The 17,342-nt window shown below is 47.0% G+C and overlaps 1 protein-coding gene across 1 annotated transcript in view; it reads left to right on the top strand.

Moving 5' to 3' along the window:
- Positions 1–16,874, top strand: part of LOC148430941 (intraflagellar transport protein 54-like) — a 32,711-nt gene extending 15,837 nt beyond the window's left edge. Inside the window, exons 7-11 of the mRNA XM_088466413.1 lie at positions 223–349; positions 438–474; positions 1,361–1,428; positions 12,723–12,946; positions 15,413–16,874. Coding sequence (XP_088322539.1) covers positions 223–349; positions 438–474; positions 1,361–1,428; positions 12,723–12,946; positions 15,413–15,578 — 622 coding nt within the window. The 3' untranslated portion in view covers positions 15,579–16,874. The remainder of the gene's footprint in view (positions 1–222; positions 350–437; positions 475–1,360; positions 1,429–12,722; positions 12,947–15,412) is intronic.
- The last annotated feature ends 468 nt before the right edge of the window (positions 16,875–17,342 follow it).

Below are 17,342 nucleotides of genomic sequence, written 5' to 3'. Positions count from 1 at the left end.
AGCAGAAGATTACAGCAGGTTCCCGGTCTGTCGGCTAAGAACAGGCCCGCCAAAGCTGCACAGTAGAAGATTGTAAATCGAAATTTGACGTACTGTAAAGAACATGGATTAATGGGTCCAGGCTGTTCTAGGGCAAGGGAGGGGAGCCTTTAACTAATAAGTGGCCATACCGAGCATTAACCTTATATCCTATATTATATTCATGCATATATCTTGATTTAGGGTCAGCAGTGGAAAGGGTATATCCAACGTGATTGTGGACAAGCAAAAAGATGACGCTGATGATGACCATGAGTTTGTGGTAGAGGAAGCTCCTCCTCAGCTGTCGGAGATGCCCGACATGCAGCTGGTGAGTGAGAAGGGCAGGTGGGTGTATTTGCTCTGATAGATTAGACAAGATGTGTGACTGACGATATGTATCTGTCTTGTCTATTCAGGAGCCGGAGCTGGATCTCGCTGGGGATGAGAAGCATGGTGAGAGCTGTGCAATGGGTTCATGTTCCTACGTTACAGGGATCATAAAGCATGCATGCTGCATACCTCCCCACATGACCCTCTCCAGGAGGGACACAATGCTCTGCTCCTGGACTTCCCTGGTAAGAGGTGGGGCTGCAGCACAGTTCAAAATTCAAATAAGGGGGTCACACCAACTGTCATTTCACACACTGCCCAACATCACTGGCTGGGGACTCGCTGGCAGTTGGTGTGACTCCCCTATTTGGATTTTGGACTGTGCTGCAGCCCCACCCCTGGAGCCTCCACCAATCATAAATTACCAGGGAAGTCCAGGACCAGAGCATTGTGTCCCTACTGGAGAGGGTCATGTTGGGAGGTATGCATGATGCTGTGCAGAACGCTCCTACTAATACATGCCTATGGATTCCTCTGCTTCATGTCACATCAAAGTTACATTAGAACTTAATTAAATAGAAATGTTGAACTGTTTCAGTATCCAAGTACTACAATAGCTGTAGCATAATATATAGCGAGTCTGTGCTTGTATCCTTATTACATTCCTAGTTCTTGTGGGGGTTTTTTTACCACTTGGTAGCTGTTATGGCTGAGAGCTAGGGGTATATATAATATGTCAGCAGTAACACTGTCGACAGCACTATGCCGCCACCACATTGCCAATCATTTTAAAATGCTACTTGAAGCATTTTATCAGTGTCAGCAGTATAAATTGAATCATGCTACTAAAGTTGCACTTTAACCTTGTCGGCATCGTGGTGCCAGCGTAGTGCTGCCGACAGTGACTGCTTTATCCCGACAGGGCATATGGCATCCCTTGCTGGCCAGAGTGTAGGGACACGTGTGCTTTCTATCTCAGTATTGTATGTTCGGATTTCTTATTTTACAGGCAGCCTTGTTAAGAAAATCTTAGAGACCAAGAAAGACTATGAGACAAAACCTGACGCGGTCAGTAAGGTAAGAGCTGCCATGGGAGAAAGAGATACAGCCAGCAAATGAGGTTACATTAGGGCTGACCTATTCCCAAGCATTGGCTCCCCTGCACTCTGACTCTTGGTCACTTCGGTATATGTGGTTATTTGCTAACACAACATGAACCTTTTTAAGTTTCCTTTTATATGGTATTAAAAGTTAATTTTCTATCTCTCAACTTCTGTCAGTGTAACATGCGGATGTATCGCTCCCATCTCTCTTCTGTCTGTGTTGGCCTTAGCTGTCAGTGTAACATGCGGATGTATCGCTCCCATCTCTCTTCTGTCTGTGTTGGCCTTAGCTGTCAGTGTGATTTGCGGATGTATCCGCTCCCATCTCTCTTCTGTCTGTGTTGGCCTTAGCTGTCAGTGCAACATGCGGATGTATCGCTCCCATCTCTCTTCTGTCTGTGTTGGCCTTAGCTGTCAGTGTAACATGCGGATGTATCGCTCCCATCTCTCTTCTGTCTGTGTTGGCCTTAGCTGTCAGTGTAACATGCGGATGTATCGCTCCCATCTCTCTTCTGTCTGTGTTGGCCTTAGCTGTCAGTGTAACATGCGGATGTATCGCTCCCATCTCTCTTCTGTCTGTGTTGGCCTTAGCTGTCAGTGTGATTTGCGGATGTATCCGCTCCCATCTCTCTTCTGTCTGTGTTGGCCTTAGCTGTCAGTGCAACATGCGGATGTATCCGCTCCCAACTCTCTTTCTCCTTCATCCACTAGGGGACACTGGAGCTTCATGACAGTGGGGTATAGACGGTGGGTTGAGTTGAGCCTGGCACTTTAAAAATCTAGTAGTGTGACTGGCTCCTCCCCCTCTATGCCCCATCAGCCCCAGTTTTTAGAATGTGCCCGAGTAGAGCCGGTGCACAGGGACTGTCTCCAGCCCTTAAATTAAATAAAAATTGTAAAAGAAAATCAAAGCAAGAGGACAGGCAGACTGTTGACTGTGACAGTCTACCTGCATCGTGGGAGCCGCCAGAGAGGGGACCACACGGCTACTGCAGCCTGTGTCCGGTCACCCTATGGAGGGGAGGCTGCTTTAGGCAGTTAGGAGTCATCAGACTCAGCGGGGCCCGCCACAGCTAACACTGGCTTGTGTCCGGGTCCCCGCTCTCCCCTCACTGCCCAGCGCTCTGGCCGCAGCATCCCGGTAAGTAGCACACCTCTCCTGACTAGCAGGAGAGGTGTAAATAATATGCTGGGTCTGGTAACAGCGCGCGGCTGTCAGTGCCACGCTGGTGTTGTGATAGAACACCGGCGCTGGCTGTTAGGTAGGCTCGCTCAGAGCGGTCCTGCCTCTGCGTGCCGGTGCTTGTGTAAAAGGCACCGGCACGTTTATCACTGGCGGCGGTCGTGCCGCCTGCCCACGCTGTCAGTGCGGGGACACATGAACATAAGTGTATGCCGCGCGCATACAATAGCGGCGGCCATTAGGAGGAGGAGCTTATAGGTCCCTCCTCCTCTTCCTCCTTTGGGCTAGTTTGGCGCGCTCTGAACGGGAGTGGCGCCTCAGAGAACATTCCCTGAAGGCACTGAGCGGAGGGGGAGAGGAGAAATCTGACAGCTTCTACAGGGGGTCTGTAATTACAGAAGGTGGTTTTAACTACCTTCTGGTCCTATTGACTGCTCCTCCCTTATATTGCCTGTCTGCCCCTGTTACTGAGTTGCATTATTATTGAAATTCTGCTCCTCCCTTATTGCTCTGTCTGCTCCCATACTTGAGTAGCATTATTATTGTAATTCTGCTTCTCCCTATACTCCTTCTGCATTCCTGAGTTGTATGTGGTGCCTGTCTGTGAGTACATGATGACATCCAGGACAGAAAAAGCTGCATCACAAAAGCTGTTTGCCTGCACTAAGTGCAGGAAGAAATTTACCCATGCTCGCTCCGAAGGGTCTTCCCTGTGCGAGACGTGTGAAGCAGAGAGTGCTAACGCGCAGTCTGTCACTCCCTCCTTCATAAATAGTTTGGCAGGGTTCATGGCGGACCTTTCTTCTGAATTAGCCGCTTCCCGTAGGGAACGGGAGGCTGCCAGAGATCTACCTGGCACATCTCACCCTTCTTTTCTAGCAGAACCAGCGTGGACTCAGAATTTAGTCCGCTCGGTGAATAGCCTTGCTCAGGTGATGGGTTCTGCGTCTAAAGCTCCTGAAGCTACGGTAAGTCGCTCATCTAAGAAGAGGGCTCTTCCGGCGGTTCTCCAGTCGGATGAGGATTCGGCAGCGGATCACTCGTCTCAGGAGGAAGGGGAGATGCTGGACGAATCAGACGTAGAGACTTACTCACAAGAACCTGAGGCAATGCAAGGTATTGACGCACTCATTCTAGCGGTAAGGGAAGTTCTTAAGATTTCTGGCCAGGAAGCTCCAGAATCGTTAGAAGACTCCTTATTTACCAGGTCACAGAAGATGGCCGTCACATTCCCTGTTTCTCTCCAGTTGGACGAACAGATGACGGCAGCCTGGCAGAATCCGGACCGTAAATTCCAGATTCCTAAGCGTTTTTTCTCTCTTTACCCATTTCCTGCGGAAAATAGGAAGAGGTGGGAGACCCCGCCACCTGTGGATTCTTCGGTTTCTCGGTTGTCAAAGACGACCACGTTACCTGTTCCAGGAGCTACTACATTGTAGGAAACCTCAGAGCGGAGATTAGAAACCACTTTGAAATCCATTTATACGGCCGCGGGTGCACTTCTCCGGCCGGCCTTGGTAGGATCTTGGGTCAACAAGGCTGTGGAAAAATGGGCGGAACAATTGACTGAGGGTCTTAGATCCAACACTCCGCGGGCAGGTCTGATTACCTTGGCAGAACATATTCAGGAGTCTGCTGTATACTTAGGAGACGCCTCCAGAGATATCGGCCAGGTAGGCGCTAGGATTTCTGCTTCGGTGGTCTCTGCTCGCCGGGCACTTTGGCTTCGTGCCTGGCAAGCGGATGCGGAGTCAAAAAGAGCAGTGGAAGCTCTTCCTTTCACAGGCGATATTTTATTTGGTCCAGAGCTGGACAAATGGATCTCGCTGGCCACTGGAGGTAAGAGTACTTTTCTACCTTCATCAGCACCTCCTCCGCGTCGCTCGTTTAGGGGACCTTCCTTTCGTTCCTTTCGAGCATCTGCAAGATTTCAGGGACGATCGCGAGGTTCGTCTTCAGCGGGGCGAGGAGGCCGTGCTAGAGGACGTCAAGCAAATATTGCCCGCCGTCCAGATCCCAAGCCAGCAGACAAGCCTGTGGCATGACGGGCTCCCATCCCATCTCGGAAATCCGAAGGTGGGGGCTCGCCTCCAGCGTTTCTCGGAGGTTTGGAGACGGACTTCTCCAGACAATTGGGTTCGAAATCTGATATCTCAAGGATACAAGATCGAGTTCGCTTTCACTCCTCCTGGGCGTTATTTTACAACAGGTTTGCCCGTCGATCCCTTGAAGCAACTAATTTTGCGTCAAGCGATCGAGAAACTTTTGCTGGCCGAGGCCCTTGTGGCGGTTCCCACTGCACAAAGACAACAAGGGTTTTACTCAAACCTTTTTGTGGTTCCGAAACCAGATGGGTCAGTCAGATCCATTCTGAATCTGAAATCCTTGAACCAGTATCTTTCATTTCACAGATTCAAGATGGAGTCTCGCCATTCTGTCATTGCGGGACTAGAGGCAGAAGAGTTTCTGGTGTCGATAGATATCAAGGACGCCTATCTGCATGTCCCAATTTGGGTTCCTCACCAGGCTTTCCTCAGATTTGCCATCAGGGAAGCTCATTTCCAGTTTCAGGCCCTGCCATTCGGTCTCTCGTCAGCTCCCAGGGTATTCACCAAAGTGATGGCCGTCATGGTGTCTCACTTGCGCTTTCGGGGGGGGACGATAGTTCCGTACCTAGACAATTTACTCATCAAGGCTCCGACGGCAGAAGTCCTTTTACACCAAGTGTCCCTTACACATCAGATTCTCATTCAACATGGATGGATTGTGAACTTCCAGAAGTCTCAGTTGATGCCGTCCCAGAGACTTCAGTTCCTAGGAAAGATTCTAGACACTGTTCTACTTCGTATATTCTTGCCAAGGGACAAGGCCATAGCCATACAGGAGCTGGTTCGTCTGGTGCTCAGACCCAGGAAAGTATCTGTGCATCTTTGCATCCGTCTCCTGGGAAAAATGGTGGCTTCCTTCGAGGCCATCCAATTCGGCAGATTTCACTCCAGAATTTTTCAACTGGATCTTCTGTCTCAGTGGTCCGGGTCCCACCTACAGATGCATCGGCTGGTGCGTCTGTCTCCCCAGACCCGCATATCCTTGCTCTGGTGGCTTCGGAGCATCTGTTAGCGGGTCGGCGCTTTGGAATTTGGAATTGGACCTTGGTCACCACGGACGCCAGCCTCCGCGGATGGGGAGCGGTGGTTCTGGACAATCACTTCCAGGGGCTTTGGTCGCAGCAGGAGTCCCTCTTACCAATCAATGTTCTCGAACTGCGGGCAGTCTACAGAGCTTTGATACAGGCTGCTCCTCTGTTACGAGGACTTCCGGTTCGGATACAATCCGACAACGCCACGGCTGTGGCATACATAAATCGCCAAGGAAGAACCCGCAGTCGGATGGCAATGAGAGAAGCCAGTCGCATCCTTCTGTGGGCAGAAAGACACGTAGAGGTCATTTCCGCAGTGTTTATTGCGGGAGTCGACAACTGGGAAGCGGACTACCTCAGTCGTCAGGATTTTCATCCCGGGGAGTGGTCCCTTCATCCCGAGGTCTTTCATCAACTGGTTTGCAGATGGGGGAAACCACAGATAGACCTGATGGCATCTCGGATAAATCACCTACCCCTTTACTGCTCCAGGACCATGGATCCGGCAGCGGTGGGAGCGGATGCTTTACTGATCCCTTGGCCGTACAGCCTTGTGTACCTGTTCCCACCGTTTCCGCTCCTCCCTTGGATTCTCAAGTGGATCAAACGAGAGTCGTCCACCGTCATCCTAGTGGCTCCGGATTGGCCTCGTCGGGTTTGGTACTCCGATCTTTTATTCCTTCTGGCAGACGAACCTTGGCCTCTTCCGCTACGATCGGACCTTCTACAACAGGGTCCATGTGTGTACCTGGATTTACGGCGGCTTCGTTTAACGGCGTGGCTATTGAGACCGCCATCCTAAGAAGCCATGGAGTTCCTAGGTCGGTCATTCCTACCATGCTTAGGGCTAGAAAACCGGTAACATCAGCGCATTATCATCGCATTTGGAGGGCTTATATCTCCTGGTGTGAAGGTCGTGGATCCTCCACCTCCTCTTTTCATTTACCACGTCTTCTTCTTTTTCTTCAAAAAGGCCTCGATGCGGGCTTACGCTTGGGATTGCTTAAAGTGCAGATTTCTGCTCTTTCTATTTTTTTCCAGCATCGCCTAGCTCTGATTCCGGAGGTTCAGACCTTTTTTCAAGGGGTACTTAGAATTCAGCTCCCCTTTGTGCCACCCACGGCTCCTTGGGACCTGAATCTTGTTTTATCTTTTCTTCAGTCATCCACCTTTTGAGCCTTTGCAGGAGGTGGAATTGAAGTATTTGACTTGGAAGATGATCCTTTTATTGGCCCTGGCTTCGGCCAGACGTGTGTCTGAACTTGGAGCCTTGTCCTGCCGTTCCCCTTACTTGATTTTTCACGAAGATTGGGCGGAACTTCGTACCCGCCCTTCCTTTTTGCCCAAGGTGGTCTCGGGTTTTCATCTGAATCAGCCGATTGTAGTGCCAGCGTTGTCGGACTCTTCTGGGGATTCTCACTCCTTGGATGTGGTTCGGGCACTTCGCATTTATGTGTCCCGTACTGAGGGGCTACGTAAATCAGAGGCTCTGTTCGTCCTTTATGATGCTAATCGGCGTGGCTGGCCTGCGTCTAAACAAACTTTGGCCAGGTGGATTCGTCCGACTATTCGTCAGGCATATGTTGCTTCTGCTCGACCACCGCCGGTATCCATTTCTGCGCATTCTACGCGCTCTGTGGGTACTTCTTGGGCGGCACGTAGAGGTGTCTCGGCTTCACAGCTTTGTAGGGCAGCGACGTGGTCTTCGGTTCATACTTTTGTACGTTTCTACAGATTTGACACTTTTGCGGCTTCTGCTTCAAATTTTGGTCGTAGTGTCTTGCAGGGCGTTCAGCACTCTTCCCCCCCCAGGAGGGTAGCTTTGGGACGTCCCCACTGTCATGAAGCTCCAGTGTCCCCTAGTGGATGAAGGAGAAAACAGGATTTTGGTACTTACCGTTAAATCCATTTCTCCGATTCCACAGGGGACACTGGACGCCCACCCAGTGCTTCTTGCCTGTTCTCAGTTGCTTGTTCTGCTTCAGTTCTGTTGCAGTTTGGTCTGTTTTCGTTGTGTGACTGTTTATCACTGCAGCCTGCTGTGTTCTTGCAGTGTGTCAGTATGTTGGATGTTTCTTTTCCTGTTCTCCTTCTCTGTTCTTCAGTCTGTTCTCCGTCTCCTCTCGGGCTCAGTTCTTTAAAACTGGGGCTGATGGGGCATAGAGGGGGAGGAGCCAGTCACACTTGTAGATTTTTAAAGTGCCAGGCTCAACTCAACCCACCTTCTATACCCCACTGTCATGAAGCTCCAGTGTCCCCTGTGGAATCGGAGAAATGGATTTAACGGTAAGTACCAAAATCCTGTTTTTGTCTGTGTTGGCCTTAGCTATCAGTGTAACATGTGGATGTATCCGCTCCCATCTCTCTTCTGTCTGTGTTGGCCTTAGCTGTCAGTGTAACATGCAGATGTATCTCTCCCATCTCTCTTCTGTCTGTGTTTTCCTTAGCTGTCAGTGTAACATGCGGATGTATCGCTCCCATCTCTCTTCTGTCTGTGTTGGCCTTAGCTGTCAGTGTAACATGCGGATGTATCTGCTCCCATCTCTCTTCTGTCTGTGGTGGCCTTAGCTGTCAGTGTAACATGCGGATGTATCCGCTCCCATCTCTCTTCTGTCTGTGTTGGCCTTAGCTGTCAGTGTAACATGCGGATGTATCGCTCCCATCTCTCTTCTGTCTGTGTTGGCCTTAGCTGTCAGTGTAACATGCGGATGTATCTGCTCCCATCTCTCTTCTGTCTGTGTTGGCCTTAGCTGTCAGTGTAACATGCGGATGTATCTGCTCCCATCTCTCTTCTGTCTGTGTTGGCCTTAGCTGTCAGTGTAACATGCGGATGTATCCGCTCCCATCTCTCTTCTGTCTGTGTTGGCCTTAGCTGTCAGTGTAACATGCGGATGTATCGCTCCCATCTCTCTTCTGTCTGTGTTGGCCTTAGCTGTCAGTGTAACATGCGGATGTATCCGCTCCCATCTCTCTTCTGTCTGTATTGGCCTTAGCTGTCAATGTAACATGCGGATGTATCGCTCCCATCTCTCTTCTGTCAATAATTTTGTACAATTCAAAATCGTCTAGCTTTTCAAATGGAAGCAGTCGGGTTACTATGTCACTTTCTATTTTTACAGAAATGTAATTAGACTGTTAGCTCCTTGGGTTAGCAGCCAATCATTTTTTATCTTGGGTACCTATCCATGCACTGTCTATTTCACTGCCAGCCTGAACTGTTGCCACAAGGCAGATACGCCAAAGTCTGACCCTACCATCTGCATGCTGCATCAGAAATACAGATTCATCTGACCGTTTTGTACGATCTGCAACTGTCCGGTTTTGGTGAGGGTGTGCCCACTGTAATCTACGTTTCCTGTTCTTAGGTGTCGGGAGTGGTCTTCTGCTACTGTCGCCCGTTCACATCAGGTTTATACATTCCGTGCATTTAGAGATGCTCTAAGGCATACCAATGCTATAACACATGCTTATTTGAGTTAATGTCGCCTTCCCATCAGCTTCAGCCAGTCTGGCCATTCTCCTGTCTCAATGTGTTTTCATCCACAGAACTGACAGTCATGACGATTATTTTACGGACCATTCTCTGTAAACCCTGATTCTCCTTCTGGTGTTTGGTCTGAACAACAACAGAACCTCTTGACCATGTCTGCAAACTTTCTTGTAAGGAGTTGCTGATAGGTGATTGGCTGGTTAGATATTTACACCAATGAGTAGGTGTACAGGTGTTCCGGATAAAGTGGCCACTGAGTGATACAAGTATGTGTGCAACAGGCTATATAACATTTCTCTCGCTGCAGCAGCGTGGTGCTATTTATGTTATCGGTTATGTCTTCGGCTCACTTCAACATGAATCTGCTGCTCATTAATCCCTAGTTCATATCTGTCACATGAACACAGATTAGATCTATCCACCTGTACTCAATTTGCAGTTTGAATTAATTAGAACCGTATTCTAGACGGGAGTTGTGTCAAAAGAAATGGTGGTTTCTCTGGCAATATAATGTGCTGAACTCCTATCAGTATATGGACCCTGGGAGATCTGCAAAACATCAGCTGTAGAAGAGAAATTATAGTTTTAATAAGATTTCAGTTAGTGTACTCCTGTGCCCAGGAGCCTGGAGTTGCAATGCTTAGATAGTTATGTGACTATAATTCTACTGTCTCATTTTATTATTCTCATTAATCATTGATAAAGGCCCGGCTTGTGGAGCAGAACTGTGCATGTAGGTGGTAATAATAAGCTGTGGCATGCAACGAGACCTGGGTATGACTGTACAATCTATAGGCAATGTATGGAAGACTGGAACACGCATTGGAAGTTGTGATATTGTTAGTGAATGAAGTGGGTTGCTGCGATCATTTTGACTGACAGCGTTAAGATTAATTAATATTAAAATCTTGGAAAATTGATTTTTGTTGCCGTGAAATCCTTTTTTTTTCTTGCAGTTCATTAGGGGCATCACCATGGTGGGTAGAAGTGTCAAACTATCATGAGGCCAAGCTTGGTAAAGTAGGGTACACACTGATAGATATATCGCCTGTTCTATGTCGGGGTTGTTGAGGTCTTGTAGGTGAGGGTTAGCCATTTGAATTGGATTCTGGGGGACACAGAATTCCAGTGTAGGGGGTGTTAAAAAATACAAAAAAAAACAGTTTGTTTATAGTTTGATCAAAACATTGAAATTTGCAGCCCACGTTATGGGTCCTTAACGTCTGCAAGATTTGTAGTAATAAGGACAAGCACGAGCAACGTCCGACTTTTTGTCATGTATCAATTTAGGGCACTTGTATTGCCATGCAGCTGGTACCATGTATAATAAGGGCTTATATGTTTTCTGTTGGTGTAGGGAATTGCAGAGCGTTGTGGGAGATGTGGAGCAGAGAGAGATGATCAGTCTTGCTGTAGCATTTAAGATGGATTGAAGCAAGGATAGACTAGGGAGGGGAATGCCAGATAGGTTGTGGAAGTTGTACCGAGAGCTAAAAGGGAGTATACAGGTTTTGGTAGTATGTTGGATAGGAAGGTGTATTCTATAAATATTTCTAAGGTGGAGGCAACAGGCCTAGCAGAGAGATTGAGTGTGAGCTATAAAGCCAAGTCAAGTGTGACACCAAGGCAGCAGGTTTGGGAGATGGGGGAAATTGTGATTTTATCGATGGTGAGGAGAATGTAAGGAGAGGTGGCTAATCTGAGAGGACAGAAGATATTCATCAATTGTAACTAGGATCAGTTAGCCAGCTTGTATTTTATGATTGCCTCTGAGGAAGTTGTCACTTGACAATGAAACGCATAGGCTTGATCTATTCACTCGCTTGGTTAAATCCTCCTCAATTATTCATTCTGCTACTAATAGTCCCTGGAAACCTGTTGGTATAAGGTTTAGTGATATATCCTCCATGGCAATATGGATCACAGTTGGGAGATGGTCTGTGTTGCTTAGGATTGAGACTGATTTCGGACATTGGTTAGAACAATTTATACAGATGTGTCCTCATACATCTAGCCTCCTTGCGTGTTAAATAGCTCTTCCAGTCGCGCCATGCTGTGGCGTGACTCGGCAGCGCCGAGTATATTTTTGTGCAACTTTTTACCTTCAAAAGCATCTTGTTCGCACAGTGATGTGAATAGGGGTGCACAATCAGCTTCTGCTGATTAAAATGATGTGCGACATGCCTATATGCTGTGTGCGACTGCGGGTGTATCTGCTTCTAAATGCTACGTTACAGTGTCAGCGGCTGTTCATTTTTTTTATTTTTTTTTTTACTTCTCCGCATCCGTATATATTTAGCAAGATCTATCATTGTTGTCACTGACCAGCGCTCTCTTTGTTTACTTTATGGATTCCTACCTATCTATACACTCTAAAATTGTTGCTGTTTAGCGTTATGAGTCGCACAAGAAATAATTGATTTCAGAGTTTGATTGTGGTTCCAAAGCACAAAAAGTTATTATTCACCATAAAAACAGATCGTTACACGCTGTGATCTAAATACAATTAGCGCAAACAATTATACAGACACAAGGTGCAGTCGTTACACACGCACGCTCTCTGGACCCAGATCCCGGCATAAAAGATGAAACCTCTGTCAACAGCAAAGCAAGAAGACTAGCATCTAGTTTCAGAGAGCCTGAATATATACTCTAACAGAGATAGGCAATACAATAGAACAGGTTGGCATGATTCCATTGGTTCTTCTTTCTGGTTCTTCTGTTACAATACAGTTCATGGGTCAATTCGTATGGTCACATTCCAGCCTCCAACAGCTCTTTGTGTCCATTTTCCCACTGCATAACAAATTAGACTGGCTGCATTACAGGAAACATTTCAATTCCTAACTCTCTATGATCCATAACTTGCAGACACATGTTGCGATTTCTTCCCCGATGGAACCGGAAATCTGCAAAGAGACAGTGGTTTAGAATGACACCAAACACGGTCTTCTTATCATGCACTAAACCTTAGATATCAAATAACATGTATTTCACAACATTACTGATAATGAATAAAACCTTAAATATTAACCTTAATGCTAAGGAACCTTTTTATGGAAGTGTGTTGTGTGTAAGTATTGGGGTATTGAGTATGACGCTATTTAGCGTTGTGCGACTACGTGTTTTGTGGAGTACACTGTGGTACATGTTTTGCAGGGTTGTTCATATTATTTGTTTCAGTAACTGTCTGTATTTATATAATGGGGACTTTTAACATCTTTCTATTGCGTGGGAATCGCACAACGCTAAATAATAGCATCGCAGTATGTACTTATGTGTGAGATTCGCTAAAATGGCGCTGGCGGCCAGTTGCAAAATGGCGTCTTGTTACCATTCGCAAAATGGCATCGTGCAGATTTAATTTTAAACAGTTTCTGACTCAGCCAATTATCCGGCTTCGACAACTTTGAAGTTTTAAGATTGTGCTTGAAGTATCTTCTATGTGTTTTTCAGGACAAATTGATCGTATCTGATACCGGAAGGAAAAAGGAGAAAGATCTGGTGATGAAGGAGATAGAGAAACTGAGGAGCTCCATCCAGATTGTGTGTCGCAGTGCTCTACCGCTGGGGAAGATCATGGACTACATCCAAGAGGACATGGACATGATGCAAAACGAACTGCAGACATGGAAAAGGGAGAACCGTGAGCATGCAGAAGTTTTACAGCGGGAGCAGAGGTATTTGTGTATGTCGCCGTGTAGCCTGTAAAAGCCGTCCTCCCTCTTCTCACCAGATTACTCTGATAACTTTAACATTCGAAAATACTTTCCCAACACAATAATGCTACAATAGAATGATAACCTAAAGGAAAAACAAGACCGTTGTCCGCGCTAACTGTAATGTTTGTTTAGTTTTGCAGATAGACTTCTCCTGACACTTATTCTATTACTACCGTGTTTCCCCGATAATAAGACACTGTCTTATTTTTTTTTTTGGTTCCAAAAAACACCATAGGGCTTATTTTCGGGGTAGGTCTTATTTTAACTAACATTGACAGCAGTGCCCCTTATGCAGGCCCCCCCTGTAGCAGTGCCCCTTATGCAGGCCCCCCCTGTAGCAGTGCCCCTTATGCAGGCCCCCCCCTGTAGCAGTGCCCCTTATGCAGCCTCCCTTGTGTATAAGTGCCCCTTATGCAGGCCCCCCCCCCCTGTAGCAGTGTCCTTTATGCAGGCCCCCTTATTGCAGTGCAAGCCCCCCTGTAATTGATCCCCCACCAGTACAGTACCGTACTTACCTGAGTCTCCGCCATCCGGGATGTCCCTCTCACTTGCGCGCTGACTGGATCTAACATGATCCAGCAGGCGCGGCCGCACAGGATCCTCAGCCCGCGGGTGACGTCATGACGTCACCCGCGCACTGCATGACTGGGAACGCTGGTCTCTACAGCGTTCCCAGCTCAAAAAGAGATTAAGGTAGGTCTTATTTTCGGGGTAGGGCTTATTTTAGACCGGGCTACAAAAGTAAGGGTAGGGCTTATTTTCAGGGTAGGTCTTATTATCGGGGAAACACGGTATCATTAATTATCGATAACGATCCAGCATGTTCTGCAATTCATGCAGGTGGCTAGTGATCAGTGCACTCATAGAGGTGGCTGCATAATACAGATCCCATGGAATGTTCAGAATCTACAGGAAACCCATCAAAAGCTACATGTGAAAGGTCCACAAAACAGTTCTCTCTGATGACCAAGTGCTAGGTTGTATGTATAGGCCTGGCTATAGCCAGGGCTGCGGGGACATCGTGTGGGACTAGGCACTGGGGAGGCGTGGGCAATGGAGGGGGCACAGCTATGACCCATCGTGAGGCACATTGACATGGAGGCTGCTGCCGCTTTGTGGTGGCACGTGCAATGGCGGGAGGGTGGGGGGGCGGTTATGCCATCACAGCACTCCCTGGTCTGTAGAGAGGCCCTGATACAGAGCCGGACACTCTTTCAGAGCGCTGTTTAATGAAAGATGTTAAATTACAGGAAAGGTCCACAAACTGGCGCTAGTTACTATAGAAGAAACCATGTTTCATTTATTTAAAGGATGGAGATTCGATGTTTCACATGATTAGAACCTAATGGGTTTAGTTGATCATTACCAGAGTTTATATAATTGGTAACATACTATAATAATTATTCAGATCCACATGATCCAGATGTGTGTTAATATAGTGTTGCTCCCATCGCGGCAAATAACCACTCTTGGCGCCCCAGGTCCCGGGCTACTCAGCCGCGCCAAGCGTCTTTCTCGTTAAAGATGTGCGCCTTATTTACAAAAATAAAACAGCTGGAAGTGACAAAACTACTTTGCTAGATTGCGCTGATCAATTAGATGTGCGACATTTGTACATGTGTGTACTACGGAGTCTGAACCTGTGTAAGAAGGGCGCCGATGCAGCAGCCGCGGCTTTTTCTCACTCCAAGTACTGTTGTGCTTCATCTGCAACTTTGTACCTGTTTAATACAAATTCCTGTGCGGATAAAGTCGCAGCGCAGCATCTCTAGTACACTGCGAGTGGTATTACGCTGCATTTGTCAATGAGAATTTTGGAGCGTCTGAGTCGTGCCAGGCTTCTCGTGCCACATAGCATATAGGCGATGGGGGGCAATTTAATTGGCGCCAAATGTTATTCAATTGCTTTTGAGCGCCCGTTATCGCGCCCAATCAGACCGGGTTTAGCCGTGTACAATGGCTAAAGTCCTGGATAGGGTGCCCAAATCACGGACGTTTCGCACATTTCTGCTCACCTTCTCAGGAGGAGGCGCGCAGAAATGCGGACCTCAGCGGTTGTTCGTGCCCAAACAGAGCAACAATTGAATTGCTCCACCTGGTGCCCAGCAGTGACAGCCGCCGGCACTAACAATTGAATCGCCCCTAAAGTGTTTGTAGACAGATCTGTATGCTGCTGCCTAACCCATTCCCACACCCACTGGATCATATGGTCTGCTGTCATTATCTGTTGTCAGAATTGTAAATTGGGCAGTTATGAAATTTCCTCATTGCTAGTCTGGAATAAGAGTCAGCGGAATGTTAATGAGCAGATTGTGAACAGCGGAACCTTAAGTTAGATTAAGGTCCATATAGTGGCAAACCGAAACACTGATCTGTAGATATGCCGCCTGTACATTGTATCTGACCGTATCATTCTTTCATCAGCGTCACCGACACAGCTGTGGAACCTCTCAAGGCAGAACTTGCCGAGCTTGAGCAATTGAGCAAAGAGCAAAGAGATAAGATCTGTACGGTCAAAGGGAACATTCTACGTAATGAAGGAAAAATCCAGAAGATGGCCCAGGGGATCAGTGTGCCTACTAGGGAGTAAATCATGCACTGACTCTCTTAACTTACCCCAGTGGCAGACTTTCCTCTATCACCCAGACTCATAAATATTAATGTGTTCAGCCACTGTTCAGGGTGAGCGTTTTGTATTGTATACATTCCCTGGGAGGAGTGTGCGCTGTACCCTGGCAGGAAGCAGCCCCTACGTTGGAGTACTCCTCTTGTCATTGGCTTATCTCCATAATCATGTGAACACCTAATCTCCCTCACTGGAAATAGTTTCTCCCTTCTAATAGGCTAAATCTGCATTTATTCTTAATGAGCATATCAGGCCTTATGTAATAACCTGTCAGATAGCGGCAAGGGCACAAAATTCCGGCGAGTTAGCCAATATTTTTAAAGCGGCAATAAATTAAAAGGCAAAACCGGGTTGACTTTGCCTTTTACATTATTGCCACTTTAAAATTAGCGGCCAGCTCGTCGTAATCACGGGCATGCCTGTATTTCACAGGCTATTACATAAGGCCAATGGTCTCCGTCCATGATGAGCACAATGGATATTCCGTAGAGGAGCTTAGATAGAACGGCTCCTTGTGTAACTTTAATCCCTGCCCTACACACCGACGTCTCTGCGTTTTCCAACCAGATAAAAACCTTAGCACTTTTTTGAAACTAAAAGCTTTTTCTAAGCATCATCCCATTATTTGCTGTAGGTCCCTGATCAGCCTCATTCATCTAATTCTCATTTTATTGGTCCCAAGATAACGGCGTCCTATATCCTTTACCCGTTCCTCATCCAGGTGCTGACCGACCTCCCATAGAGCCTCATTTCATTGTCAGCCTTATAGTTCCTACACAGACTGCTGCTATAAGTCCGTAACATTGTGTGTTGCACAGGTGAATGATCACAAGGACGTATGGACTGCAGATTTTATATTTTGTTGTGTACAAATTATTTATATACATAATTACAGAAGTCCATTTGTGTGAATGTTTTGTAAAACTTGAACTATTAACATTCTATCAAATTCTGTTTAAACTTTTTGTTTTTTAATATAAAAATATATCAAAACGGATGAAATCTTGAATTGCGTGATTGCGCCCTGCCTACAGGCTCCTGTGTTCTGGGGAACGTACTCAGACAGGATCCACCTCTATGTATTATTACGAGGCAAATGTGATAAAAGGGAACTGTTTTTTTTTTTTGTTTTTTTTTACTGTTTCCAATTATAATATGCATTAATATTTCAATATTTAATAACAGAAATGTCCTAAAACCATGGGCTTCAGCAATTTTCTGTCCTATGTAATAAAATTGCATTTACGTTTTGGATAAAGCACGAAGGGCCTGATGCCCTGATTTCCTATTTGTACGGTATTACACAGCCTCAGTGTCCTTGTACAGAGCGTCTGTGTAATACCGTCCACCTAATACACTAATGCCACAAGAGGCGTCTAAGGAATAAAGACTCCTCCTGCTGGCATCCCAGGTCCCAGTGCTGCATCCAACGACTCAGCATTATATCACCAGTCGCAGCCATCGGCTATCTGGATAAATCTAAGCTTACTCAGACTGGCCGACGGAATTCCACTGGCGAGGCCAGGAAACCTGTGTTGTAGGACGCTGACCCTGGCCTCAGTGTGCCTGCAAAACAGGAGCGATGCTCATCCGTTTTGTAAAACAGACCACGTTGCCACCACCACCACCAGCAAAAACGTCATGCTGCGGCCTGGGGGCACTACGAGGGATCTCGTAGTATAGATCCTGCACATGCACCGACCAGTAGCTATCGTAGAGATGTAAGGA

This window comes from Taudactylus pleione, unplaced genomic scaffold, assembly GCF_031769625.1.
Source record: "Taudactylus pleione unplaced genomic scaffold, aTauple2 ptg003102l, whole genome shotgun sequence".
Lineage (NCBI taxonomy): Eukaryota > Metazoa > Chordata > Amphibia > Anura > Myobatrachidae > Taudactylus > Taudactylus pleione.
Note: the sequence above shows the minus strand (reverse complement) of the source record. Positions and strands in the feature narration are given on the sequence as shown.